Source organism: Aquarana catesbeiana, linkage group LG08 (assembly GCF_042186555.1).
Source record: "Aquarana catesbeiana isolate 2022-GZ linkage group LG08, ASM4218655v1, whole genome shotgun sequence".
Taxonomy (NCBI): domain Eukaryota; kingdom Metazoa; phylum Chordata; class Amphibia; order Anura; family Ranidae; genus Aquarana; species Aquarana catesbeiana.
The window spans coordinates 135,530,709-135,557,632 of NC_133331.1; the positions used below are offsets into that span (position 1 = coordinate 135,530,709).

Sequence of the window (26,924 nt, forward strand, 5' to 3'; positions counted from 1 at the left end):
AATGCTCAAATGCTTAGGTATCCAACGGATAAAAAAATTGGAATTCCTGTTAAACGCGTTTTCTCTGGCAGGTTCAGTGACTCAACCTGCGGTGGCAGCAATTGGTGTATGTCAATCCTTGAAAGACCAGTTTAAACAGGCGCTCAAGGTTATCCCTGTTCAGAAGGCCCAGGATTTAGCCGAGCTACCAGGTGCCTTATGTTTTGCAATAGACACTATGAGAGATTCTATTCTTCAGGCCTCACGCCTTATGCTTGGGCTGGTACATGCATAGAATACTATGGTTGAAAAATTGGTCAGCCGAAGCGCCTTGCAATAAGCTCCTGGCTAGTTTTCCTTTCCACGGTGAACAGCTGTTTGGGGATGATTTGGATAATTACATCCAAAAAATTTCTAGTGGAAAAGGTACCCTTTTGCCAGTTAGTAAAAGGAGTAAACGTGCTTCATTTAAATGAGCTCCTTCTCCAATGCCAGGGGCATCAGCCTCCAGGGAGTCACGTCAACCATCACCCTCAAGTTCTAGAGGGAAACCTCAGGGTCAACCCCAGGGACAAAAGAAGTCCTGGGGGAGAAAACCTACAAAACAAAATACTAAAGCCTCCTTATGAAGGGGCACCCTCACTCGCTCGAGTGGGGGGGGGGACTTCTGCAGTTCTCAAGGGTCTGGCAGGAAGAGCGTCCAAGCTAGAGTTCCGAGAGTCCACATCTCCTCGTTTTCTCAGATCAAATGTTCCCAAGGATCCAGAGAAAAAGAAGTCTCTCTTTCAAGCATTGGACTGTCTTTTGTCTAAAAAAGTGATCTCAGTGGTCCCCATGCAAGAGCAGGGGTTGGGGTTTTATTCAAACCTTTTCACGGTGCCAAAACCAAATGGAGATGTTAGGCTCATTCTAGGTCTCAAAGATCTAAACCTGTTCCTGAATGTCCGCTCTTTTCGCATGGAGTCAATCCGATCAGTAGTCTCCACCCTACAAGGAGGAGAACTTAAAGTATGACCAAATATGGTCACCACTGTCAACTACCTGGAATACCTAGGTTGGATTCTCAACCTAGAGAAATCTTCCTAAAAACCGTCAAGGAAATTAAAATACTTGGATCTGATCATTGATACAGCCCAGAAAAAGGTATTCTTGCCCTAGGCAAAGATCAGTGCCATAAAGGAACTGATTGATTCAGGTGGTCAAAGCAAAAAAGAATCCTTCTATTTGGCTTTGCATGAGGTTGTTGGGAAAGATGGTGGCTTCAATCGAGGCCGTTTCTTATGCTCAGTTTCATTTGAGGCTGCTGCAAAACAATTTCTTATTAGCTTGGAACAAGAAGGTCCACGCTTTAGATTTCCCAAAGTGTCTGTCTCCAAAGGTGCGCCAGAGCCTCCTTCCAGTTACCTGGAAGGTGGTAACAACAGATGCCAGTCTTTCGGGTTGGGGAGCAGTCCTGGAAGAGGCGACTGTCCAAGGGAAATGGTCCAAATCAGAAATGGCCTTGCCCATCAACATTCTAGAGATTTGGGCAGCGCGCCTGGCCCTAAAGGCCTGGACGTTCAGGTTACGGAATTGTCCTGTCAGGATCCAATCCGACAATGCCACAGCCATGGCTTATATCAATCACCAAGAGGGCACAAGATGTCGTGCGGCCCAGAGAGATGTGAATCATATCCTAACTTGGGCAGAAAACAATGAACCTTGCCTATCGGCAGTCTCTATTTGAGTCGCCAGCAGTTGTTCCAGGGAGAATGGTCCTTTCACCCCGAGATCTTCTTGGGAATATGCAGAAGATGGGGGGATCACGGAAGTAGCACGGTTTGCGTCCAGGTTCAACAAGAAGATCGACAACTTTGTGTCAAGAACAAGGGATCTGCTAGCATGTGGAACAGATGCCTTGGTGATCCTGTGGAATCAATTCTCACTGATTTATGCATTCCCTCCTATTCTGCTGCTTCCACAACTTCTTTGCAGGATCAAGCAGGAAGGGAAGTCAGTGATTCTTGTGGCCCAGAAGATCTTGGTATGCAGAGATCATAAGGATGGCGGTAGGGGACCCATGGACCCTACCACCACGTCCAGACCTACTCTCGCAAGGTCCGGTATTCCATCCTACCTTACAAACCAGAATATTGTTCTACCTTCATTTTTTCCAGAACCCTGTTCTATGGAAGAAAAGTCACTACATTCTTTTGATGTGGTGAGAGCAGTCAAAGTGAACTTGAAGGAGCCTGCTCAGATTCGAAAAAACGGATGTTTTGTTTGTGTTGCCTGAAGGTCCTAAAAAAAGGACAGGCAGCATCTAAATCTACTATTTCTAAATGGATTCAGCAAGTAATTGCTCAAGCTTATGGTTTGAAGAGGAAGATTCCACCCTCTCAGATCACAGCACACTCCACCAGGGCTGTTAGTGCTTCGTGGGCAGTGCATCACCAAGCCTCCATGGCTTAAATCTGCAAGGCCGCAACTTGGTCTTCAGTCCATACATTTACCAGATTCTATCAGGTTGATGTAAAAAGGCATGAGGATATCGCCTTTGGGTGCAGTGTGCTGCAGGCAGCAGTATAAGGTCTCTGGTTTCATGGTGCCCTACTTTTGTTGTGTCTCCCTCCCGTCAGTTGGCATTGCTCTGGGACATCCCACATAGTAACTACTATGGCCCTGTGTCCCGTGATGTATGATAAAGAAAATAGGATTTATATAACAGCTTACCTGTAAAATGCTTTTCTTGGAGTACATCACGGGACACAGAGGTCCCTCCCCTCTTTTAATACATGTATATTGCTTTGCTACATAAACTGAGGTACTCCCAGTAGTGGGAGGGGTCTTCCTCTCATAGGGTGTGCCAGTGTCCATCACCCAAAAGTGGCCTATAACCACATAGTAACTACTATGTCTCTGTGTCCCGTGATGTACTCCAAGAAAAGGATTTTACAGGTAAGCTGTTATAAAAATCCTATTTTTGTGAAGAGGGTATTGAAATTACAAGGGAACATTTCCATCCATTAATAATGAATACAAGTTTTTCATCTTTAGTGAAGTGAGCAATATTGTGACATGTGATAATATTTGTGGATATGGCGTTCTTAGCAGAGACAAGAGATATTGCAGCTTGAGGAATCAAGCCTGTGGTATGCCACAGGTCATGTTGTCTCTGCCTTGTTAGAAATGTTCAGATCTGATATTCTGATATACATCTCACAATCTATTACTTCCATAAATGTTAAGAAGGGATACGCTAAGTGACAGTTCAAGTGTAACTTCTCCTTCCTGCCTTAGAAAAAAATCATCATAGATACACCACATGTGCTGATACAGTTTATATGGATGTCGCTATCGATTTCAATGTATCTTACATGGAAGTAGTTTTAATGATGTATATGCTTTAGGTGGACTTTTAGTGTATTTAACCTTTTCGCCCTTCCTTTCCTCTAGGCATTTTGAACATATGTCATATTTACTTATAATGTTTCTGTATAAAGATCCTCACTGGGTGTTCTTTTGAACACTGCACAGCCTAGAGGTGAAATCTTCAGAAATCCTCTGAGCTGTACTGATGCATGCGTGCCGTGGCCTCCATTAACATCAATGAAAAGTGCACTGTAGCTTGTATAGTCTATGTTCAAAGTACTGGGCAAGGAGAGGGGAGCATAAAAGGATAAGTAAATTTAAAATGCACTTATCTATTGAAAGTGAACCTTGCCAACTGTGTGTCAGTGTTTAAAGTCAACGTGTTTGAAAGCAGGCACTAAAAGCTGCCTGTGAATATGTCTTTAAATCATCGAAAACACTTTCAAGTGGCTGTCCTGAGCACTTTGTTCTTATTATATAGACCTTGATGTGTCTAAATGTTCCTTGCCATTCAGCAAGATTTTAACTATCTGTACACAGTGCCCATGATGGGGGCTCATTGCAAATGCTTTGCTTGTTTGCTGTTCAACTATATTTACTTAACCACTTCAATACAGGGCACTTTCACCCCCTTCCTGCCCAGGCCAATTTTCATCTTTCAGCGCTGTCGCATTTTGAATGACATTTGCACGGTCATGCAACACTGTATCCAAACAAAATTTTTATAATTTTTTTTCCACGCAAATAGATTTCTTTTGGTGGTATTTGATCACCACTGGGTTTTTTATTTTTTTGCTAAACAAATAAAAAAAGACTGAAAATTTTGAATAAAAAAAAGTTTTTCTCTGTTTCTATTATAAAATTTTGTATGTTTTCTCCTTCACTGACAAGCACTGATGAGGCAGCACTGATGGGCACTGATATGTAGCACTGATGAGCACTGATAGGCGACACTGATTGGAACTGATAGTCGGCACTGATGGGCACTGATAGATGGCACTGATGGGCACTGATTGGCATCTTTGGGCACTGATTGGCATCCCTGGTGGGCATGGGTTGGCATCCCTGGTGGGCTCTAGTGGGCATCCTTAATGGGTCTGCACTGATAATTAGTGCACTGATTATCAGCGCAAACCCCCCCATGTCAGGAAACCCGCTGCTCGTGCTTTGTCAGTGCGAATAGCAGAAAAGCAGATAAACAGCACTTCCTGGTTATGATGTGACCAGCTGTGATTGGACACAGCTGATCATATGGTAAAGACCCTACGTCATAGGCCCTATACCTAGATTGGAGATGCGGTGTGGACACGCGTGAGCATCTTATCCTGCTGGACATCATATGACGCCCAGTCAGGATAATGGAACCATCCTGCGGCCGTCATTCTGCATACGGCAGGCAGGAAGTGGTTAAAATAGTAGTACAGGAATAAAAATAAACATACATAACCATTTAGATGTCTACAGCATCAATCTGATGCTGAAGCTCTCCACCTCTACACCGACAACTGAGCGATCAAAGACAGCTCAGTTTTCAGGTCCGCTCACTGGAGTGCTGGGCTGTGAAGGGGGCAGAAGCTGCTGCTCAGGCTTTCAGTGGCGCATTGAGAGGCTGAGCCAGCTGCCATTCAGGCATCTGGGCAGATCCAGCACTATTGTCGGGATCCCTGCAAAGGCTGGGCCAGCTTTGTAGCCTGCTATTGGCTTAATCTGGGTTACAGGAGTGTGCAGAACGAAGTGACCCACAGGAAAAATATGGCCTATGTCCATACTTCTCCTTTTAATTCTCCAATATACATTGGATGTGTATCATTTAAAGCGGCCTTCCACCCAAAAGTGGAACTTCTGCTCATCTGATTCCTCCCCCCTTGGGTGCCACAATTGACACTTTTCGGGGGGGGGGGGGGAGGGGGGACAGGATACCTGTCTTTGACAGGTATCCTTTCCCACTTCCGGGAGCTTCAGCCATGGCTATTGACTTCATGTCTGGGACTCCCTCCTCCCCTCTCCCCTCTCCTTCCCCCGTCACCAGGCCAGTAGGAGAGAAGAGCGGGCCTTGTGCATGCGCAGTAGGGTTCCCGGCGTGAAGTCGGAAGGCTACACTGCCGGATACCCTTACCCGCAATGGCGGCGGCAGCACCTGACAGCTGATGGAAACATCAGCTGCGGTGCTGACATCGCTGGACTCCAGGACAGGTAAGTGTCCTGTTATTAAAAGCCAGCAGCTGCGGTATGTGTAGCTGCTGGTTTTAAATTATTTTATTTGCGGCGGACCTCCGCTTTTAAAGGCATTGTACACGTTCATATGTTTTTGTTGTCTAAATTAGGTAATACTGTAGTTATATTCCCTGTGTTGTTTGTTTGCCTTACCTAGTACTGATAGGCTCACAAGTTGTGGCTGCAGTTTATGGTGTCATGGCTGATTGATTCCCCTATATCCATGTACTAATTCACTTGCTTGTCCCTAATCGTGAAAGGGACAGGCGACTTCTTGTTCTCGGTCACACAGTATCCAATGAATCCCTTTCTATTTCCTTTGTGTTGCTTATGTAATGAAATACTGCATAGTGAGCGCTCTTTTAGGCCTTGTTCACATGGGCACTGAGGCCTGTATACTGTGAATGGACTATTTTTTGCAGCGTGTCTAGATGTTAGGTGCTGCATGAAGGCAGGTTTTGAAGTCTGTCGAAATGTAGCAGCTGCACAGACACAGCAGCTGGATCTAATTTGACAGGCGTGTAGGTGCAGGTTAGCGGCCCTGAATGCCGAGAGTGCCAGTTCTCACATTATAGACAGAGCTCATGCATTAATCTGTGCAATGTCAGGATTTACACAAGATGAAATTAGGAAGGTTAATAGTTCACCTTACAGAAAAATCTGTAAGGTGAACTTACACAGGACCCCCTCCTCACCCCCTCCTGTCCCGCTGACCTTGAGTGTGGGGATATCCCGTTTCTAAGCCCCGGTCCCGTGAGGTGGCTATAGCAGGGCTCATAATGGGAGATCGCCACGCTGCAGGTCAGCGGGCCGGGGGAGGAGGGGGGTCCTGTGTAAGTTCACCTTACAGATTGTTCTGTAAAGATGAACTTACCCTTTAAGTAAAAAGAATTTCCTTCCAGGCACTACTTACTCAGGGTGCTGTAAACATCTTTGTACATGACTGAATAATTATAATCAGGTCAGGATGCTAAGGTAGATTGGGAGAACCACGTGCACATACAACTTCAGTGGAAATTTACTAGATTTTATCAGGTGTGTTGGGTCAGAAATATACAGTAAAGACCCCCCCCCCCCCCAGGGGATCCTGAACTCTTAGCACGTGTCACCATCTAAATTCTGTGCAGGAGTTGCTGAGTTGTGGTGATTGCTCCCACCCGCCTAACTGTCCAACAGCACTGAAAAAAGAAGACCGTTTTCTGTCTGTGACAGCTCAAGAAAAGATGGGGCACGACAGACAATGCACACAGAGCCCGCACAGCCCTCCCTCCTCCTAAGCTGCCAGGTGGAACTCTGCTGTGCAATGCAGTGCTGTCTCCTCATCCCTCCTATTTAGTTCAGAGTCCAGCATGGCGAGAGGGGCAGCTTGGGCTATGAATAATTGCAGCTCGAGAAAAGCGCTTTCATTCACAAAAACACAAGCTGACAACAGTACAAGCCAGATTCCACACTAGGCTGTCTCAGAAAAGTATAGTAGCCACGGTGTGCTGTTGTTAGTTTGTTTTTTTGTAAAAAAAAAAAAAAAAAAAAAAAAAAAAAGCCCTTTTCTCGCAATGCAATCTATCATAGCACAAGTTGACTTTCAGCTCTTTCCGTTTCCCCTGAATAGCTGGCTGCAGATCAGAACTATGTGTGTACTGAAGAGGTGAGACAAGGAGACATGACACTGCAGAATGGGAAGGAAGCGGGGCTTGGTGGTGGCTGTAACTCCCCTGATTGGAATGCACCCATATTCTTTGTTCTTTGGCTTCGCTTCGGTGTTTGGGGATGGGGGATTGCTGGAGCTAAATCAAGAAATGACAGATTTAGAAGTATTTATTTTATCCAACAGTTACTGTTCAGATTTTAATGGAGACAGTTACTATGTACACAGGGCCCCAGGAGGGTTTAGCAACCTTTTTTTTCATCTGGTGATTGATTATTCTTTAAATCTCTCCACCAAAACCACAGAGAGCAGTACAATCCCACAGAATTTCCAACCCTTTACTATTCTATTAAACTTGGGTGATAGTTATGTCAGGTGTTGCACTTAAAATTTAAGAGCCTGAAGAAGGGTGACTTTACACTATACAAAGTACATTTTTACAATTTTCTTTAGATCTACAAACAACTATGTAATATGATGGCATGTGTGATTAGGTACAAATATACATAGGTTTGTTTGTTTTTTTTTTTTCATTTTTTTTATTTTATTTTTTTTCCGCTATATTATTTAATTTGGTAAATCTAAAGGACATTGCACAGAAATTGTAGAGTCAGATCGTATACTGTATGGCCAGATTAATAAAGAATTGTTTTAAATTCTCAGCTCCATACATATCTCTAACAAGTGTGTAAAAATCATGTGTGCACTTTTTAAAAAAATGTTACAGGGGTCAAAAAAAAATTAAAGAATAGGGTAAACAATCATATTGTAGTGCATTTACTCTACATGTATAACAAAACATTTACTCAAATGTGGAACTAAACTTTAGATACCAGTAATTTTAGTTCAGGTAGAATAGTGGAACCTGATTAGTTGGTGTGGGTTAATGCACACCAAGGCTCCTTGCATGTTATTAAAGTAGGATTCCAGGTTGGTACTATGTGATTCAATACAATACAATAGTGCCAGCCACTCCAGAGACCCATTTATATTGCTATCTTCCATCTATCCATTACCTTTCTTGCATCCTATTCTGCAGCTATAAAAATGGCTTAAACGGTTCTCTTTTTGATTTACAGTTTGTGATTAAGAGATAATAATGTCCATTGAGGTATCTCAGCTGGTGAAATGCTTTCAATGAAAGCAGAATAGAAACTTCTGTGATTGAGTTGTCTGCCCATCATATGTAGACACTGCAGGGGAAATTGGCTACGGGGAGTGATAACATGAGAATTCAGCATTCTGCTTCACTATAATTATTTTATATTATTATTATCTTATTTAATTATCTTTTAATTATTGAGATGTTCAACATGAGTTTATAAATCTGCAGATAAACTACATAATCCCCTTACAATAAGGCCTGAGCCACTTTTGTGCAGTCTGTTTCTGTTCCACTTAGACCTGTATTGTTGGGACTCCTTCATACAGATATTAGATGCATTCTTTATCAATTTCTTGGGTGTTGGTTGTTGGCCCTGTTTGTTTTATTTCCACTTTTTCTTTACTGAACTTAATATACAACAACAAAGTGGAATAATACTAAACAGCATAGCATATGTCATTACATACTGTTGAGAATTTAAAGTATCGAAGGTCGACATAGGGAATAACTAAGTAACTTCAAACGTTTCCTGTGTTTTTTTTTTTTTTTTTTAAACTAAAATAAGTTTTAAAAAGCTGTTACAGTGGAACTCCAATAAGTAAAAACTGCTCATCCCCAAACCATGAGAAAGAACAAAAATGCCCCCTTGGGACTTTAACACATCTTAACCACTTGCCGATCGTGCTATAGCCGAATGACAGCTACAGAGCGGTCATCCAGTTCTGGGAGGGCGTCTATTGATGTCCTCCAAGAACCATGCTCCTCGCGTGCCTGCTGCAGCATGCTCTGTGATCGCTGTGTCCTTTGGATACCACCGATCACAGATCAGGGCAAAGCGCCAATCACATCGCTCCAATCACAGCTGATCACAATGTAAACACTTGCCGGTTATCGGCATTCCTTTCCTCATGCAGTCACAGCATGAGGTTAGGAGAACCGGTAACCGGAATGTGTAAAAGGGGACATCTACACTGATAATCAGGGCACTGATCATTAGTGTCCTGATTATCAGTGCTGCTCCAACAGTGCCCATTAGTGGCGCCTATCAGTGCCTCTTCATCAGTGCAGCCTATCAGTGCAGCCTATCAGTGCCCATCATTGCAGCCTCATTAGCGCACATCAGTGAAGGAGAAAGATTACCTATTTGCAAAATTTTATAACAGAAACTAAGATAAATGTTTGTTTTTTTTCAACATTGTTGGTCTTTTTTCGTTTAGCAAAAAATAAAAAACCCAGTGGTGATTAAATACTACCAAAAGAAAGCTCTATTTATGTGAAAAAAATGATAAAAATTTCATATGAGTACAGTGTTGCATGACCGCACAATTGTCATTCAAAGCGCATTAGCACTGAAAGCTGAAAATTAACCTGGGCAGGAAGGAGGCGAAAGTGCCCAGTATGCAAGTGGTTAATATATAGAAAAGTATTTTTTATTGTACAAAAATTTCTTAAAAAAGACATCATGTGAGTATTAAACCTTATATAGCTCTGACCATACCAAATATAAATCTCTTGTCTTGGAACAATTTATACATCCAAGAACCTATAATAATAATTATGGAGAATACATAAAGCAGCCCCTCTATTCTCTCTCAATAATTATTATTATAGGTTATTGGATGTATGAATTGTTCCAAGACAGGGAATTTATACTTGGTATTGTCAGAGCTATTTAAGTGTTTTAATACTCACATGATGTGTTTTTTAGGGGACATATTTTTAAAGCGGTATATCTGTCATTCACCAAATATTATCTGCAGTTGAAACTTCCAGGTGTGTGTGTTTTTAAATTACAACTTTAAAATATGCCCCTAAGATTCTGCTTCTTATGAGGGTGAATCTTTAAATCTCTATATTTAAAACTGTAACAAAACTGTGTAAAAGTATATTTGCTGTGCTAACTAAAATCTAGTGGAACCGATTTCCTTCAGAAGTCACCTAATTAGTAAATAGAGTCCACCTGTGTGTAATTTAATCTCAGTATAAATACAGCTGTTCTGTGAAGCCCTCAAAGGTTTGTTAGAAAACCTTGGTGAACAAACAGCATCATGAAGGCCAAGGAACACACCAGACAGGTCAGGGATAGAGTTGTGGAGAACTTTAAAGCAGGGGTTAAGTTATATAAAAAATATACCAAGCTTTGAACATCTCGCGGAGCACTGTTCAATCAATCATTCAAAATTGGAAAGAGTATGGCACAACTGCAAACCTACCAAGACATGGCCGCCCACCTAAACTGACAGGCCGGGCAAGGAGAGCATTAATCAGAGAAGCAGCCAAGAGGCCCATGGTAACTCTGCAGGAGCTACAGAGATCCACAGCTCAGGTGGTAGAATCTGTCCACAGGACAACTATTAGACGTGTACTCCACAAATCTGGCCTTTATGGAAGAGTGGCAAGAAGAAAGCCATTGGTGAAAGAAAGCTATAAGAAGTCCCGTTTGCAGTTTGCGAGAAGCCATGTGAGGGACACAGCGAACATGTGGAAGAAGGTGTTCTGGTCAGATGAGACCAAAATTGAAAAGCAAAAAACGCTATGTGTGGCGGAAAACTAACACTGCACATCACCCTGAACACAGTATCCCCACTGTGAAAAATGGTGGTGGCAGCATCATGTTGTGGGGATGCTTTTCTTCAGCAGGGACAGGGAAGCTGGTCAGAGTTGATGGGAAGATGGATGGAGCCAAATACAGGGCAATCTTAAAAGAAAGCCTGTTTGAGTCTGTAAAAATCTTGAGACTGGGGCAGAGGTTCACCTTCCAGCAGGACAACAACCCTAAACATACAACCAGAGCTACAATGGAATGGTTTAGATCAAAGCATATTTATGTGTTAGAATGGCCCAGTCAAAGTTCAGACTTAAACCCAATTGAGAATCTGTGGCAAGACTTGAAAATTGCTGTTCACAGACGCTCTCCATCCAATCTAACAGAGCTTGAGCTATTTTGCAAAGAAGAATAGGCAAAAATTTCACTTTCTAGATGTGTAAAGCTGGTAGAAACATCCCCAAAAAGACTTGCAGCTGTAATTGCAGCAAAAGGTAGTTCTACAAAGTATTAACTCATACAAATGCACGCCACACTTTTCAGATATTTATTTGTAAAAAAAATTGAAAACCATTTATTATTTTCTTTCCACTTCACAATTATGTGCCACTTTGTGTCGGTCTATCACATAAAATCCCAATAAAATATATTTACGTTTTTGTTTGTAACATGACAAAATGTGGAAAAGTTCAAGGGGTATGAATACTTTTTCAGGGCACTGTAGGTGAACTAGTACATGACCATAGAGGAATTGAGACTACAAGGTGCAGCCACAACATGGGAGCCCATCATTACAAGTTAAGGCAAACAAATGTCTTTTAAGCTGAACTCTAGGCAAATAGTTAAATACACATGAAATACATATAAAGGAGCTGTTTTACTGCCAAAAGGATTTGGATTCCTATCCATCCATTCTTGAGAGTTACACAGTACCGGGAGGGGACCTGATCTTTCTCTTCTTTCTCTTCTGTTGTTTTACATTTACTTAGAGGTCATCTTCCCACTCCTACTCTACTCAGGACAGTAAAAAAAGAAGTAGCACACCTGAATGGCTCCTTGTGCTGTTTCCCTGAGTCCTGCTGTACAAGAAACTGATACTTGGTCAAATTGAAGCCAAACTCTGGGATCAAAAAAAAAAAAAAATCTTCCAGTGGGATCCCCACATTTCATGGATTAAATGCTTGTTAAGTCCAGGGGGTTCCAGAATAGGCTTTATCACATACTTGACTCCTCATTACACCAGGCTTTACCGCTGTTCTCTTCTCCCTGAAGCTTTGCTGTGTGGTCGGAGCCTTGGGATCAGCACAAGGAACAATACTTGCAGCTAAGTGTCTGTCATGCTGGTGCCAGCTGAAATCTTTTGTCCTCTGCCCGCACACCTCCACAGCAGTAATCTGCTGGTGCTGCAGGAGTTAATAGCATCTGGACCCGTGATTTGTCAAGAGTGCTGACTACTGCCTACCCTTTCCACCACATTCCTTCATTCATAAAGGCTGTACTAAAGTTTCCTTCAATGAAAAGTGGATCTTTCATTCATCTTCCCGTCCTCCGTTCATAGAGTGCTTTTTATTGAAGGAAGCTATAGTACAGCTTCTATGAAGGAAGGGGGAGGCGAGAGGGCAGAGGGTGCTTTTTAATTTTTTTATTTTTTTTAACTAAACTTTGGCTTAAAGGTGTTTTGCATTTAAAAATCCATGTAAAGATGTATTAATAAACACAGAGCTAGATTAATTTGTGTCTTTTTTCAATTTTATGATGTGTTTTCATCAGTTTAAAAGCTTCATAGAATGCGCCTAGAATGTTTGTAATGTATGTACAGTATAATAGCACAAAAGTGGTTTCTGTAACTTGTGATGAATAAATCTCATATTGTTAATGCTAATAGTTTTATTCCACAGTGGAACCTCATTAAGCATCAAGCCTACAAGGTTAACTTGGCATCGTCATTGCTATTTGCCGGGCTCCTCATTGGGAACGTTTTGTTTGGACCGTTGTCTGATAAATTGGGAAGAAGGCCGGTATATTTAATAGGTAGGTTATCCACGTAGGTGCTTCTTGTTCCATAAACAATGTGTCTCCTGCAGGATAATTATACTCTTTAGCAGTTTTTGTGATGGTGAATACATGATTTTGATTGCAAAAGTCAATTCACAAATCACACAGGCTATAGAATAACATTAGCTTCAGGTTAGGATTAACTGTGAGTTTTAGGGAAGTGTCTGGTAAGGTTCGCAGAAAAGTTAGCCATTTGTGGTGGTGATAAAATAGTTCTTCTCAAGCTAAAATTATTAATGAAAATGAAGACTTGCATGTGACACAATGACTATTCCACACCTATGTGATACCTCTGTATGTCAAAGGAACAAGTACACTATTACAGAATTAAATAGAATGGGGTTAAAATAAATCCTTCATCTTACTAAATTTAGCCTGAATTGTTTTTATTTTCAATCATTGATAGTAGCCTACAGTATTATGAATGGTATCTGTGTGAGGGTGCTTTCCATTACTATGAAAACATGTATGTGAAACGCAGGGTGCTTATTCCTCCTTCTTGGGATTTTAATGAAACTAATTAAACGATCAATGTCACAAGAACACATAACTTCACTAATTCCTTGCAACGATTGAAAACAGACCTACAATGTATGTTGCATCTCTTTACATACATAAAGAGATATATAAAGAGATCTATGGCAACAGGAAGATTTAGAGGCGCAAATAAATAGATGTGTGTAGATATTGATACAAGAAAATATTGTACCACACAGACAAACTAAACAGCAGTTACAAAGCAAACAATCACAAAACTAGTGCCTGAATGAATAATAGTCATTAATGCCACAAAGTGCTCATATAAGTGTAAAAACCACAAAAAATTATCTTCAACAAACACAAAAGCCTGGATTCATCTTGCATAAACTCAATACAGTGAAATACCGATATAAACTAAATAAAAAAAATATAAAAAAAAATCCCACAATTTTTTTTCATTTAACAGTAACAGTCTGTTAAGAGCACACAGCCTTTAGATCGATCAGCTCACCAGCTGGCTTGTATGTGTGATTGTGAGAGACCCAGCTGACAGCTAGGGATCCAATTAGCTGGGCGGACTGACGGGCTATCAATATGATACACTCCTGGTGCCCCACGTCCGATGATGAAGTCAAACAATGTAACACGTAAGGTGGAGTGTGTAAGAGCTCACACATTGACACAGGAGTAGTATCGGTCCCACAGCAGTCCGACCTTACTGGAGTGAATCCTGGGCTGTCAGCCTGATCTCATTTGAGCGGTGAGCTGTGGGGAGAACACCTGCTCCTTGGAGTCTTTGTAGAATGCAATCTTGATTTATTTATATGCGGGTGCATTTTTAATTTTATTATTATTATACAGGATTTATATAGCGCCAACAGTTTTTGCAGCACTTTACAAAATGAAAGCAGACATTACAGTTACATTACAATAAATGTATGTGGTTTTAAAATTTATATGGAAAGCACCATGGTCTGTTTGTTTTTTTTTTCTCTGAATGGCAACATTGTACTCTCTTCCTGGAGCTGGCTGTGACAGAAGGTTTCCTAGCTGACTGAAAGGATATCTGCCTGTTTTGACCTTTTTATAGTTTAAAGGTCCTACTAATGAGATGAGAGTATGTCCAGTTGGTTCATGGTGAACGTTTGCACATGTTTCACTGTAATGAGTTTTTGCAAGCTGGATCCAGGCTTTTGTGGTTGTTGAAGATCATTTATGAACTTTTTTTTGTAGTTTTTACACTTATATGAGCACTTTGTGGCAATATTGACTACTATTAATTTATGCACTAGTTATGGGATTGTCTGTGTTGTAATTGCTCATTACTCAGCATAGTTGCTCTTTGATTTTAACAGGTGTTTGTCAGCACGGTGCATTTTTTTCTTTTATTTCTTCTTTCTTTTTCTTTGTTATAGATATTAGATATTGATGGCTTTGGTAAGTTTTTTTTCATCAGATATTTTGCATCTATAATACTTTACTTTGTATGGTACTTTAAAAATGATTTTTTATTTTTTTTTTATAATATTCTATCAATTTGGTAATTTATGCAGCCATTATTTTCTATGTTCATAGGTCTCTTATTTGATGTTATCTTTGGTTACCTAACAGCTTTGGCTCCAAGCTATGGCCTTTTTGCTGCATCACGATTATTTGTTGGGATAATGAATGGTGGAATGGCCTTGGTCTCTTTTGTTTTAACACAAGAGTATGTAGGAAAATCGTACTGGGCGTTAACCGGTAAGTTCATGTAGTCACAATATTAAAATTTGTGCAAAGCAAAACCATGGTGTCCAAAAGTCTAAGTTGACCTTTTAATAAAAAAAATTATATTGCACATCATTTTGCAGGTAAAAAAATGTGCATTTTTTTTTTTTTTTTTTTTACGTTGGGGCCCGCAAAGCATTGCACCTGCGATCAGTGGACTGCAGGTGCAATGCCAGGCTAATGAAGACACCCCTGACAGCTCTCTGCCTGTACCTATGTATGGGCATACAGTTACTGAGCTGCAGGAAGCTTTGGTAAACTACAAGGCTAATCAGCATGCTAGTAGTTCATTGGGAACTACAACCCGCTTGCCACAGTGGCAGACAGGACTTGTAGTTCATTCATTCACAGATCACTGTTGCGCCATTTTTAAAATGTGACAGCGGGTGCAGTGGAGAGGAATCCCTGCCCACGGTCACGAGGGGGGGGGTGAGTCGAGGGTGCTTAAGCGTAACATGATGCACCCTAAATACAGGTGTAACATGCTACAAAAGGTAAAATTATCCTTTTAATATGTGATAAACTCACCCAAGCATGTACCCAGACCTGCAGCTATTTTGCTATTAAATGGTGAAACAAACAAAGTAATAAAACCGCACTACCTCACAAAACCAATACAAGTCTAAAAGCTTCTGTGAAATATGAAGATTCTCAACAAATCAGTCTCTATATCAAACCAAAGTTGTATATTGTTCTCTGTCTACTTTCTAAAATAATAATTCATCCTAGTGCCACCTGATGTGCACAGTCCACCATCATGCAGAGGACACAGATGGTCAGATGCACTTGATTGGAAATGTCCAAAACCAGGTCTTTCACTCCTACAAGCAGATTATTTACCCTTTCCAGAGGATATCCTTGAGCATTTAATCATATAGAAATGTGGGAAGACACATCCATAGTGTAACCCAATATTTATTAAAAATCAATTAAAAACACATTATACACCAAGGACTATTTATAGCAGCATAAATAACCTATCCACGAGACCACTCAGTTCTGCTACCTCCATTCCCTCCATCTGTATCCCCGCACTGGGCAAGAGATGCCAAGAGAGACGCTGGCAGGATATTTACTTGTTACCTATAACTTGTTTCAGCTTATTTCATGGCAAATTCGAATTCTCTTGGAAAACATGAATGGTTACCAATACATTTGGTTATGAGTACTCTTTAGGTTTCCTATTTGTTATGGTTTCCTATTAGTGTGCTTTAAATTTAGGAATCGCAATTAAATTCATGTTTATTTTTCTTTTGGTATTTTTTGCATGTGCTATTCTTGCTTGTTGTAGTTGTTTTTATATTTAACTATTAACAGTTACAAGATGTATATATTTTCTGTAATTTTGTCTCTGAATCACTTTCTTTACTATTCTAATTTAGTTATGGATGTGTTATAATCAGGCATGAAAACTGACATTTAATCATGCTATTTATTTGAATTAACTGTTTTCCTTCTTTGCATTAACCTTTTCAAAAGCTCACATGTTTTGAATATTGTCTCTTCACTGGTAGCTTAATGTGTATGATACTCTTCATATTATTTAGTGAATCTTTTAATGACTAAAGCATCACACTGGAAAATCTCCTATTTCTGAGGCTAAGGAAAGATCTTTTTGCTTCTCCAAGAACTCAAAGTCCAAGTATAAAACTTTGGACACCTAAAACCTTCCAAACCTGTGAGAAAGACATCCACAGTATGAGGGGATACCCACTTCTTAAAGTGAGGGGACGTCTGTTAGCCTTTGCAATCATTTGGACCAAGAGTATTCCAGTTGTATAAGTCATAGATGTAGTATCCAGGGGCTACAAGCTGAAGTTACATTCTGTGCCCCTCTCTAGATTCATGTTGTTAAATTTTCCAACATCTCTGCATTGTCTAACAGATCTCTGTACTGCCTTGGCTAACTCCTATCTTAGGATGTTATTGCAAGGTTTCTACTCAAACCCCTTCACAGTCCCAAAAGAAACAAGGGGCATACACCCCATTCTGGATCTATGCATGCAATGTCTTAATTCACACGCACAAATTCTGCATGGAATCTACCAGGTTAGTTATAGGTTTCCTGTGGATGTAGGGATTTTCTGTTCTTTGTGGACATCAAGGATGCTTGCTTGCATGTCCTCATCTTTCCAGCGCATCAATGCTACCTGTGTTTTGCTGTGGGCGTGCAATACTGATTGGTTACTATGCACAGCTGCACCAAATTCTGTTTGTACCAGTTTTAGTAAATCTCCCACTTTTTGTCCCTTCCCTTTGGTTTGTCCACTACATCTTGTGTATTCACCAAGACGCTAGTTACTGTGTTTTCTCAGCTGTTTTTACAGGGCATACCCATTTTGGGATATTTGGATGAGCTCTTGCTGAGAGAACCGTCAGCTCTGACTTTGTTGGCCAATGTCCAAAAGAGACTCTAGAGAACTTTCAAAAGTTAGTGCTGGAACTCCTTATCTCTGAGAGCATTTTGTTTTTCTAGATACAGCTCAGTCCAGGATTATCCTTCCACAAGACAAACAACTGACCGTTCAGAGAGATGATGCGCACACACGTTGTTGCTCTTAAAAAATCTTAAAGCGGAAGTAAACCCATCCATAAAACGGTTTCATTTGCGGCACGTGCTGGAAATGTAACACTCCCAACCAAACTGTCAATAACTGATCACATGTGCAGCATCATGGCAGCTGTAGATTAAACAGAGGCAAAGATGGCAGCTTCCTTGGCTGAAAACGATAGGTCGGTTTACTTACATTTTAATTTTTATTAAAAAACCACAGTGTACAAACGCAGATAAGATCAGTTGACGCGTTTCAGCCTATGAGGCCTCAGTCATAACTGACACGAACAACTGACCTCACTTTCCTAAGTTCAGGATTTGCAGCTAAGGATCTGTCCAACCCTCCAAATCCGCATTAGGGTTCTGGGCTTGAGGGAAGTCTCCTTTGATGCAGTCCCGTAAGTCCATTTCTGCTCCTGTCTGTCCTGACCTGGAGATACTCAGCGGGATCTGTCCTTCTCCAGTCTGAATTGGATTGACATTTGGCCCTGAGTAATCTCAAGCGTCAGATCTCTTTTCAATTCATCAGCCTCTCTCTTGTTCCAAAATTGCCAAGTGGCTTAGGCAGCTCATCATTCACGTTTTTATGGGCTTAACAAAAAGGATATGTTCTTTCCTGTCAAGGCAAACTTCACTAGATCAGTAAGTAATTTCTTGGTCTTTTGAACATCAGGCATCTATTTCCCAGATTTGCTAAGCTGCCCACTTGGTCTTTTGTTCACAGGTTGTATCAGGCAGACAGGCCTCAGCTGATGCAGGATTTGGACATAAGGTCCTTCAGCCAGCTCTTTCAGCTGCAAGTAGCCCCAATTAATACTGTTGTGGGCATGTTGGCATTTTGTTTGCTGTATTGCCTTCAACTCAGTTTAATTGCTTTTAGATGTCCTGAATGTATCAGTATTATCTTTACCCTGTGTCCCTTAATAAGCAATTGAGAAAACAGAATTTTTGACTTGGCATATGTAACCCTTTTCATAGAGTTTATTAAGGGATACAAGTCCCATACCTTTTTCTTTTGATCGTGCCTAGTACTGTTGATGCATAAAACTGAAGCATGATGGGAGTAGGAGGGGTTATTCTGGCTAACAGTGTTATAGACTGCATAACAGCACCTGTAGGCAACATTATAACCCAAACATTTCAGAACTATTTCTATCCTGTGTCCCTTAATGAACTCCAATAGAAGGCTTAATAGTAAGTAATAATAATCCTTTCCCCTTGTGTATGGACCCGGAAACATAAGAGGAAGTGAGGAAATGTCCCACCGAAACAGGTATACTCTTTTGAAGGTTTCTCACAACACCTTCTCACAACACCATATCCTGTGAGACATTTAAAAATTTAGATTTCTATTTACTTTCTATCCCTGTAAAAATGGTCATCTGGTCTAGTATAAAGGGTAAATGTATAGGGAGAAATGTGAGAGACATTCTAACCCTTCCATGTTCTGTTCAAAACTAGAAAACATATGTTGTAATTCCACTCACATAATTTTAGGTTTTGGGTGGAATACATTTCTTGTTTGAGAGGATTCAAGGTAGTGGAACGTGAATTATTGGCATATAATGCAATGTTATGGAGAGTATTTATAGTATGTTTCACAGTTGTGTTTTTCTTTTATTAGGTTCCTTAACTAATCTCACTTTTGCTGTTGGCATAGCGGTTTATGCCTTGTTGGGCTATTACATTCGAGACTGGAGAACGCTTGCATTTGTGGCCAACACTCCAGGTGTTTTCTTTTTCCTCCTTTCTTTGTAAGTTACATTATTTAATGCTTTAATTTGACATAATTTATAGCTTTGATAAGAGTTATATCCATCAAGTTTGATCTCTGATGGCTCTAAATCAGCTGTTCCCAATTTTGCTAAACAGAAAAAAAACATTTTCGGGCAGTCTGATCAATTACTGGAATGAAAATATTGTTTTGTTTGCTTTTCTATACCTTTTAGATATTATTAGATGTAAGAAAAAAAATGCCATTATTGGTTTTGCATAGCTTAAGGCTGTACTCAACTTCCTAGCTGTAGTGCTCTTCAAAACACATACCTTCACAGCAAACCCAGTGTTTTCCTGTTGTGATCCACTGTTCAAGTGCCACAGAATGGGTCCTGCTCTCCACCTTGGTCCTTTTCAGCAGGTTGCCTCTTCGGACTTCGGGCTCTTCCAGCAATAATGCCGATGCGCTTGACCTCCCTGCTCTCCAACTGCCTACTGGATTGCCCCCCCTTTTGTGTGCTGATCCTTTGGCCTCCTGGGAGATGTAATGGAGCCCAGGAGGCTGCTGGACTTGGTACATGTCATTCTGACCAAGTCTGGGATGGTGGCAGAGGGCAGGGTTGAAAATTCCCTGCAATTCTGCTTGATGAGGGTGTGGAGTGTTAAATTGGAGCTAACTTTTTTTGGGAGTTTAGTGCCACTCTAAAGATACCCTGTCACTTTGTCCATTTAGGGCAAAGTGACCATGCCTTTGCAATGGGGCCTCACCTTGACTTGCTGATATTCATTGCCTCTGTCACAGCTGACACTAAAACCCCTGGTGTTGACTGTTTGTGGGACGGCAGTGTCACGCCTTCTGCCATGTAACACTGCTTAGGCATAGCGATGGGCTGCTAGATTCACATAGAAGAAGATCACAAGTTCCTTCATAGCCAGATGCACCAGTATTGTCACCAGAAGCATTGGAAGAGTGCTGGCAAGATGAATATCAATGGGTCATGGGGCTTCTGTATAAAGACCCTGTCATTTTGCCCTGAATGGGCAACGTGACCATGTCTCTTTAACCACTCTTACTGTAAAAATCCATTCAACTGATGATAAAATCTTTTTAATTCTACACAGCTGATGTTCTATTAACTTCTGTCCAGTCCTTTGGATAAAATGTTACGTGCCTTGGATATATTTAAAGCCGAGCTGGAGTTATACACCATTTTATCTGTTTATAGTCCTTTACCCCCCATGAAAGACATCACTAAATGGTGGACTGCAGTCCAAATCCGGACTGAGTCACTTCCTCAGAGCCGTCATCCTCACAGCATAATTAGAAGAGGGAGGCAGAATAGTTCTGAATGGAAGGTGGGAGCTGCCCAAGTTAACTTTTTAAGTTAACTAGCAAGTGATTGATTGCTAGGTAGGATGCAGGACATTTATCAACATGTATCCAGAGCTGCTGTGACTCCTACCCCATGTCTGGTGTACCTGTCTACAATGGTAGACAGGTTAGGAGAGTGAAGGGTGCTAGGACACTGCTGTGAAGGATGGGGAAGGGTGGAGACGGGGTTATGTGAAGGGGGGCTGAGGACACTACTGTAAATAGGGTGTTTGATGCAAAGGGGGGCTGAGAACACGTCTGTGAATAGGGTGGGGAAGGGTCAGGGGATATGAAAGGGGATTGAGAACACTACTGTGAAGGGGGGGATGAGAACACCACTATAAAGGGTGACCTTTGATGTGAAGGCGGGGGGGGGGATAGTAATGTGCAGGGGGGGACTTAGGACACTGATGTAAGGAGGGAAGTGTGATATAAGAGGATGAATCTGGCTGTCATGTGAAGTATCTGAGTGATCGCACAATTGTGTGATTTGAACCTCTGCAGCGCAAACATTTTACTGACCAGACCTCTGTGAATTCTTTTTCAATACCCATGCAATAAAGTATATTTGGAGACAGAATGAGGAAGGATTAGAACTCCTGTCAGGTTTTACTGATGTTAGAGTTTTTCCTTCTACTTTTCTTACAGCAACACAAACAGAAGTAAAAATGCATTTTTAAGTAAAAAATTGTGTGTACCTGGCTTAATGGATATTGATTATGAATAGGATTTACATTTTCATTATTGATCAGCTTACAAAGCAGCTTTAATGATACTAATGCAGGGTCTGACTCACATAAGTGATTAACCCTTTAGGAGCATCTTACCAAAAATTACATTTTTGTTACAGAGGATGCCTAAAATCTGACATGTATCTAAGTGCAGACTTCTGGGAATATCTATGAGCCAATCACAAAACCAGGAAATAGCATTTCTGGGGGTGATCCGTACACCAATTGTTTTCACAAATAAATGAAAGGCTCTTTTTTTCAATGTGGCACTCTTTTTAATACATAAACAAAATGAATAAAAATTAAGTTTAAATATTAGTATCTAAAGGTTCACAGCGCTCCCCTATTCTTCAGTGCAATAATGTCACTATTGTGTACTATTAAGCAATACAAATAGTGCAAAGTTTCATGAACAGTTCTTTCTCCTTTCAATATTTATTCAAAGATTGCTATTTCAATGCATATACAGTGCTCATCACAAATGAGTACACCCTTTTTGAAAAGTAAGATTTTAATCAATATCTCAATGAACACAATAACAATTTCCAAAATTTTGACAAAACTGAGTTTCATAGAACATTTGATTATCTTATTTCATGAACGTAAGGTTAATAATATAACTTGGATTACAAAATCTTCAGTTTTACTCAAATTAGTTGATGCAAAAATGAATACACCCCACAACAAAAAATACTACATCTAGTAATTTGTATGACCTCCATGATTTGTAAGGACAGCAACAAGTCTTCTAGGTATGGAATGAACAAGTTGGCAACATATTATAACATCTATTTTCTTCCATTCTTCAAGAAAGTTCTCTTTTAAAGCCTGGATGCTGGATGGAGAGTGATGCTCAACTTGTCTCTAAAGAATTCCTCATAGGTGTTCGATTGGGTTCAGAACAGGAGATATACTTGGCCACTGAATCGCTTTAACCTTGTTCTTTTTCAGAAATGCAACAGTGGCCTTAGATGTGTGTTTTGTATCATTGTCATGTTGGAAAAGTGCATAACGACCAAGGGCACAGAGTGATGGTAGCATCTTCTCTTTCAATATAGAGCAGTATATGTGTGAATTCATGATACCATCAAATGCAGGTGCCCGACACCAGCAGCACTCGTGCAGCCCCATCGAAGGACACTGCCACCACCATGTTTCACTGTATACACCATGCATTTTTCTTCTCCTCACCTTTGCAACGCCATACAGTTTTGAAGCGATCAGTTCCAAAAACATTTATCTTGGTCTCATCACTCCAGAGTCCCAGTAGTCTTGTTCTTTTTCAGCATGAGCCCTGGCAAATTCTAGGTGGGCTTTTTTGTGCATGGTCTTTAGGAGAGGCTTCCTTTGTGCATGTCGGTCCTCTGCAGTGTACGTCGTATTGTGTCACAGGAAACAATTACCCCAGTTTGGCTTTCTACTTCTTTAGCTAACTGCAGTGAACCTGCATGGTGATTTTCTTCAACCCTTCACATCAGAAGACACTCCTATTGAGGTGGTAACTTCCGTGGATGGCCTGGACGTCTCTGTGAGATGGTTGCAGTTCCATCTTTGTTAAATTTTTGTATCTCTTTTGCTACAGTATTCTGACTGAGAAGTAAAGCTTTGCTGATCTTATAGCCTTCACCTTTCTCCTGTAAAGAAATTATTTTCGTTCTAAGACCTTGTGACATTTCTCTTCCATGTGGTGCCATTGCTGACAGCATGAAATGGGAAGGGGTTTTCTTTGTTAAGTAACCCCCTTTTATAATCAACTGTCTGCTGGACACCTGTTTAATGAAGAATTACTGACCTGTAGTAGAATTCTTGTAAATTAGGATTTTGTTGTCTAAAATGTAGCTTTGCTCCTAAGACTTTCATTGGGGTGTGTTCATTTTTGCAACATGAATGATTTTGATAGGAAAAACACTTTTTTGTGTGTGCAAATTAACAAATCTTGGTTGCAATCAATGGCCCACATTTGTAGGAGTATTTTGTAGTATAGTGTCCCATAAAAAATTCTGAAAAGAAAGTAAAGGTTTTCTGACAACTCTGTTGGAGTGTACTCATTTATGCTGAGCACTCTATATACAATTTACAATAAATCTTTTTCATTCAGTCCATTCAGATTGTTATTCAATGTGACTTCAAGTGCAATCTCTTGTGCTGGGTTCAATGACTCCTGTGCATATGTAAACACACTTTGTGCTCCCCTCTCCAAATAGATGTGAAATGAATGCACTAGGATTTTCAAGTAACCAGGTGTCTGTGTTTTTCCTCTGATGGTCTCTTTTCCACTCCTTTTGCTCTGTGCCTCCAATCTCTACATAGCTTGATATGACTCATAGGTGGAAAATCATATGCATTGAAATAGCAATTTTTCAGCAATATTGAAAGGAGGGAGAACTGTTCATGATACTTTGCACTATTTGTATTGCTTAAAATGTTACTAAACCCACAACAGTAAAATCAGTCTGTATATGCAGTAAAGCATGCTTGTTATACTCAATATGGAACCTAAGGGGTTAATCCTCTACACTGTGTAAAAAGGCTGTTTGATCCTGTCTTCTCTGGTCCTCAACTCCTTCCACTGACTCCTAATAATTTCCTGATAATATAGTCTATGGAGTCAGGCTGCACATGCTCAGTTTGGTGTGTATTGATAGGTTTGTTTTTCTTGGGAGGGTGCATGTGATCAGCACAGGTCCAATCAGCACTGTCCACACAAAGGGTCTGGGATCTTGCAGTCTCATAGTTCAGTCAGAAAACTCCTCCTACTAGCTTTAACCAGTGCTTGGCTGGACACTGATAGAAGTCACAAGACTGCTATATACTGCTGATGAGAAAAGGTATTTAACAGTTTATATTTACTAAAATAATTGCATTTCCATGTTCTGTGTACTGTGGTAGACCAGCTATAGTGAATGCAGGGTCCTGGGTTTAGTACCAGTTTAGTTTAGATGAGGCAAGGTTACGTGGTTTCTGACATCACATCTGGTGACGCAACTTCCGCCGGTTGGACACACGGCGATACCCATGCCGGAAAAGGTGGCCGGCGGCCATAACAAACACTGCTAAGATTGTTGGGTGCCAGCCAAGGCGTGGAAAAAGGTAAAGTTTTATTTCTTTTCACGCCATTTTTAAGAATTTTATTATTGAAACAGGGTTATGCTATGGAAAGCGTTTCATTTATTTTTTGGAGTAATTTACTAGTACCGAGTCCAAGCAGGAGAGGAGAGGGGATGGAACAGCCCAGCTGATGGGGAGTACACTTCACTCCAAAGACATGCTGGTAGGTTAATTGACTTCTGTCCAAAATTGGCCCTAGTATATGAATGTGAGTTGGGGACCTTGGATTGTGGGCTCCTTGAGGGTAGGGACCGATGTGAATGTGCGATGTGTGGAGCGCTGCATAAATTGTCAGCGCTATATGGGTACCTTAAATAAATAATAATATAATAGATGAGCATCTTAATGAGACACAATGTACAGGTATAGGGACAATTGTAGACACGCACCCACACTCACTCAGGTTGAACTGGATGGACTGGTGTCTTTATTCAACCTTACTAACTATCTAACTTGAGCACAAGTTGACCCACCAAACATTGGGTCCTTATATCTGGTGTTTGGCAGGTTGTGCAATGGTGGAGAGGATCATACAGATTCATAGCACTTATCGCGTTTTATACATGACCAAAGCACTATGGAAATTATATCACTGGGCACTACAGTGGACTTTTGCACATGTCATCATACAATTTGTAAGGACTTAAATTTATGGTCACAAGATTCACAAAAAATTATATCACTGGGTTAAGAAGAAGATTCTTACTCATTTTTTGTTTATAGACATTAAACCCCAGCAAAGCATGATCGAATTTACTACAGCAAGGGTAAAAATTCCTTCCTGATCTCCCGAGAGGCAATCTGATATTCCCTGGATCAACTTTACCTATAAATGTTAGTCTACAGTTATGTTATGTACATTTAAGAAAGAATCTAGGCCTTTTTTAAAGCAATAAAGTAACTGAGCTGGCCAGAACCACCTCTGGAGGGAGCCTATTCCACATCTTCACAGCTCTTAATGCCCCGTACACACGGTCGGATTTTCCGATGGACAATGTCCGATCGGAGCGTGTTGTCGGAAATTCCGACCGTGTGTGGGCTCCATCGGACATTTTCCATCGGATTTTCCGACACACAAAGTTTGAGAGCAGGCTATAAAATTTTCCAACAACAAAATCCGATCGCGTCAATTCCGACCGTGTGTGGCCTGTTCCGACGCACAAAGTGCCACTCATGCTCAGAAGAAATTCCGAGACGGAACAGCTCGGTCGGGTAAAATTAGTGTTCGGAATGGATACAGCACTTTCGTCAGGCTGCAATGTTAAAAATGGTTTAATACAGCGCACTCTCTTCTTCTTTATAATGTGGGAAGAATGAAGTAGTTTTGCTGCTCATATTCACACAGACTTCTCTCAAACTTATTTCTTTACTATTTATCGGGATTCCCTCAATATATTTGGATTTGTCACATCTGACAAAAATATTTATTTATTTATTTATTTATTTTTTTTAAAAGGCAGTTTTTTTTTTAGATTTTAGGTTTGTATTTTTTCCAAGGCTGATCTTTGTTTTATTTTATTTTTAGTTTTACTCCAGAATATTTTTGTGTGTTTTTTGTGTGTCAAGTTACCACAACACCATTATTATCTTGTATTATTTAATCTCAAGGAGATTGTTTGGTGTTGGTGTCCCTTGTTAATTTCATATAGTATTTTTGAAATGTACCTGAATCCTCACAAACAAACTGTCCTTTTTGAAGGAAAAAACACATAGGCAAGTATAATTGAAACCAAAAATCCTTTATTAAGGGCTCAGAACCAAACAAAGAGGGAGGCAACACTGGATAAACAGCAGAAATTAGCGAAGCCTTGGACCCCCAGGGCAGACATCAATTCTTTAACATCAAAATTGGTGGCCTGAGGAGTCTATATGTAAGGAAGTGCAGTCTGGTCCAGAAGTTCCCGAGATCCGGAAAGCAGCAGATGACATCTGTGTCCCCAGGCTGTGGTACCACAAGAGGCTGCATCTTTTGCCAGACCAGACTGGATCCAGGGTCATCACTTTCTGGTTTTGCTTCCACGCTTCATTCCTGGCTGTGGCTCTGCTGTTGGAGATGTTGCAGGAGGAGGAGAAGGATCTGGAGGAGGAGGAGAAGTAGAAGGACCTGGAGGAGGAGGACCATGTGTGAGGTCACAAATGTGGGTATCAGATGATAGTTGGGCCCTCAACCCCTTATTGAGAGCTTCCAACATTAATGACTCACACATGAGTTGTTGGCCCTCCTCCATCCGCTGCATTTTACAGGCAATTATGGCAGCAAAGTCCTCCTCCACAGTGTTTGGTGCTCTCAGGGCCTCTGTAG

The 26,924-nt window shown here is 40.8% G+C and overlaps 1 protein-coding gene across 7 annotated transcripts in view; it reads left to right on the plus strand.

Moving 5' to 3' along the window:
• LOC141106055 (solute carrier family 22 member 15-like) overlaps nt 1–26,924 on the plus strand; it is a 658,271-nt gene that overhangs the window by 83,374 nt on the left and 547,973 nt on the right. For all 7 annotated transcript variants that reach the window (XR_012235678.1, XM_073596433.1, XM_073596429.1 and 4 more), the window contains exons 3-5: nt 12,738–12,870; nt 14,950–15,114; nt 19,320–19,449. Coding sequence is in view for 6 of the 7 variants with exons in the window: in XM_073596433.1 (XP_073452534.1) it covers nt 12,738–12,870; nt 14,950–15,114; nt 19,320–19,449 (428 nt within the window). In the remaining variant the exon portion in view is untranslated. The remainder of the gene's footprint in view (nt 1–12,737; nt 12,871–14,949; nt 15,115–19,319; nt 19,450–26,924) is intronic.